The sequence below is a fragment of the Hyposmocoma kahamanoa genome, unplaced genomic scaffold (assembly GCF_003589595.1).
Source record: "Hyposmocoma kahamanoa isolate Upper Pololo Valley unplaced genomic scaffold, ASM358959v1 68, whole genome shotgun sequence".
In the NCBI taxonomy this organism is placed as follows: Eukaryota; Metazoa; Arthropoda; class Insecta; order Lepidoptera; family Cosmopterigidae; genus Hyposmocoma; species Hyposmocoma kahamanoa.
In genome coordinates, this window is record NW_020653856.1 from 3089954 (window position 1) to 3093289 (window position 3336).

The window sequence follows — 3336 nt, forward strand, 5'->3', positions numbered from 1 at the left end:
TTAGAAAATGAATTTAGGGATTTATCATTTAACACCCGGAAATCCATTTAAATAACAATAATTTACCGAAAGTACTAAGGTCAAAGAAAAAAATTGTTATTAAATAATAAAATGTAATAAATGTATCCGAATTTTTGGGTGCGTTAACTTAATTCATCTGAATTAGTGTCACCTAGGTGCATTAAGTTAACTTAAAACACCTGGGTGCATTAGATAAACATAAAAGTAAACTGTATTCACCACGATATTTAAGGACACCAGGATCCAACTCACGTGATTAAACCTGCATGTCGAAGAAGGTTCACAATGAAGTTCCCAACCCGCATTGGACTAGCATGGCGAGCTATGGCCTAAGCCCTCGCATGAGAGGAGACTCTACTCTTGGTGAGTTATGTTTACTAAAAGTGTATTAATGCACCTAAGTGAACTAATTCTGGTGAATTAAGTTAACGCACCCAGACTTCCTTATCTTATTTACTTAACATTATTCATTACTTATAGTAGAAGAGAAATGCATAATCCTGTTAATAACATTTCATTTTCCAGTATCAAGATCAATAGAATTAATTACTCTTCGGGCATTCGTCGACACTGATACAGACTCCTTTATCGTCACGTAGGAAACCCGGTACGCAAATGCACCCCCCGGCGCAGAGTGTAGTGCAAATTGGATCACGATCTACGCAAGTTGGCTGGCATTCTTTGCTACAGATGTCGTATACTTCGTTCTCATTTAGACATTGTTCTGGAAAAAAAAGTGCTTTACACAATTATTATTCACACGTATAGTTAATTAGATAGTTCATAGCGGTCATGGTTATGAGGGTGCTTTAATCAAATCTGTTGTTTATTTTTCAATCGAAGACTTATTCCCATTTGATCCCCTAGCACCGATCCCCTGGAGGATCCGTTCGGTTTTAAATTATTTTCTATTCCCATCGGATCCCCAATACAGTGGATCAAGAATAATTTTTAATACTTTATTCCCACCTGATACGCCGGTACTTCCAAGTTTATTTTTGGTAGGTACAGTCAACAAGAAAATGTATATCATTATATGTGATAATCGTAACATTAAACTACATTTTAAATATTGATCAAGACTGCAATATGCCAATATTAATGACCTGTCACAAAAAAAAATATTGTCTATGATAATTGTAACATTTGTTCATAATTCCCCAATAAATGAATATTTGATTTCAAAACTTCTTTTTCTCTTGAGCCATCGTGTACCGCGAATATTGTAGAAAGACTGCGACTTACATGAGTAACTTATAGCTTGTTTTGTTTGTACAGTCAAGAGCACGTCGGGCTTAACACTTTGTACTTTGGACTGTGCTTATCGTAAGCGGCATAGAGTTGGATTTAAATCTTTAGTGTCAAGCTTGACGTGCTCTTGACCATGTAATCGTCTTCAAGCAACGGCCTAGTCGGCACGCATTGGATTTTTTCATTGTGTCTTTAGCAAATCCGATTGTCGGACTCAAGTTTGTATGGAAAATTATGTCTTGTCGTATATTTGTGTGCGTCACGTGTAAATGTAGTGCATAAAACTTATTTTTATGGACTTTTCGGAGAGAAAATAAATGAATTAAGTATTAAGCGGAGAATATTAGACCAGCATTCGGTATTATGAGTGTTATTTTTTGCTAGGGTAGGCAGTGCCTTTGCCTGTATGAGGTGCACGCCACTGTTACCTCCATACCTATTTCTGTATGTATATTACGCGATAACTCCGGTATTTGTGAACCGATTCTGATGATTTTCTTTGTTGGAAAGAGGATACCTCAGAAGTGGTCCCATTTAAATTTGAAGACAATATTCCACCTCTAAGGCTACCAAACTAGGGGATGAATGACTTTTGAGGTCGGTTTTTTTAGTACTCCGTACTGAGACTATAATCTTGTTAGAATTAACTAAATTTTATTGTAAATAATCTCAGTAAAGAGTACTAAAAAAACCGGCCTCGAGTCATTCATCCCCTAGTTTACCACCTTTAGAGGTCGAATATTTTCTTCAAATTTAAACTATTAGGCATGTCACTTACCACTAGACGTACGACTTGTCGAAAAAGAAAGATGGTATTCCAGGAATGTCACTTACCTTCAATGCACAGGTCAGCTACGACACAAGCCCCGATCTGATTCCTCAAATAGCCGGCCTTGCAGAAGCAGCCCATGACGCACTGTTCGGTGCAGACTACAGGATCCGCAGGGTTCGTACAGTTGAGGGGGCAGGCAGTACCACACTCTTGGTATTCCTCGTTAAGTGGGCATTCATCTGGAAATTATTTGTTTTACGTGATAAAAATATTGTAATGTCACATAGTACAAAAAGTCTGATGGATTCTTCTGAAGATACTTCACGGGATCCGGATGATCATCAAGGGACTTCTTACTCGTATATCATCGTATCCTAAGTAGAATCAGAATTTTTATATATGTATGAAAAACAATATTAATTCCAGGGTATTTTTTTCTGTCTACATTTCGTGTTACAATGGAAAAGTTGATAGTCATTTTGGTAGGTTGTGTATTTTTAAATGTTATGATATATTTTTAACTATATATATTTTGCAAACACAACTAGACAGCCTCAGCCTTTCCATATAACAAATAAAATTAGTTGTGATTTTTTTATTTCTTAAAAAAACAAATGGACTATAGTTATGATTGGTGTTATAGTCCATTTGTTTGGATACCTACTTAACTGAATGTAAACAATCTTGAGATGTCTATTTAATGAAATATACATTTATGAAATTATTTTTACTTTTAGTAATTAGTAATTTAGTAATTTATTTATTTTGTACATAAAAATAAATACAGTTCAGTTACCGATAACAGGAACAGGAACATATTACACCTTATGGAATACGTGTGTTTAAGACATGTACTTTTAAACTTTATCTAAACCGGTTACACTGGCTCCTACACTAGGCAAAGCCTGTCTCGTAGGTAACCAATTCTAGAAAGGATGTAAAGTCTGTTCCAATCCATTCCGAACAAACAGCAAACAAGACTGTTACTTAAGAGTGTTACTTACTTACTTAGTAACTTACCTTCTAATACAACATACAAATGCTTAGATTCATATTAAATTGCTATTGCTATTTTTATACCTATTGAGTTGTAAATGTAAATTTCAATAAACAGATGTATCAAGATTGTTTACATTTAGTTAAGGGCCTTAACAAATTAATGGCCTATAACACCAGGTACAAGAAATATTAGTAACCTCGCCTAAATTACCATATAAGCTGTTACAGGAACTTGTTTTGTAGGTCAAAGTCAAGGCCATCAGCGGCCAAATGCAAAAAATCCTTCAAAAAAA

The 3336-nt window shown here is 35.1% G+C and overlaps 1 protein-coding gene across 1 annotated transcript; it reads right to left on the minus strand.

The window, feature by feature from the left end:
* Positions 1–204: 204 nt before the first annotated feature.
* On the minus strand, positions 205–2285 carry LOC113232318 (chymotrypsin inhibitor-like). Its single transcript, XM_026466998.1, has 2 exons — positions 2107–2285; positions 205–745 (listed from the first exon to the last, which is right to left on the minus strand). The coding sequence occupies exons 1-2, from the start codon at positions 2180–2182 to the stop codon at positions 564–566; spliced, it is 258 nt and encodes an 85-aa protein (XP_026322783.1). The 5' UTR covers positions 2183–2285; the 3' UTR covers positions 205–563.
* Positions 2286–3336: the final 1051 nt, after the last annotated feature.

What these genes read in the sequence shown, in the direction of transcription:
- LOC113232318 (XM_026466998.1), bottom strand. Translation starts at nt 2,182, where the DNA reads ATGGGCTGCTTCTGCAAGGCCGGCTATTTGAGGAATCAGATCGGGGCT. An exon ending in AGCTGACCTGTGCATTGAAG is followed by an intron (nt 746 to 2,106) that starts GTAAGTGACATT and finishes TTTTTTTTCCAG; the next exon opens with AACAATGTCTAAATGAGAAC.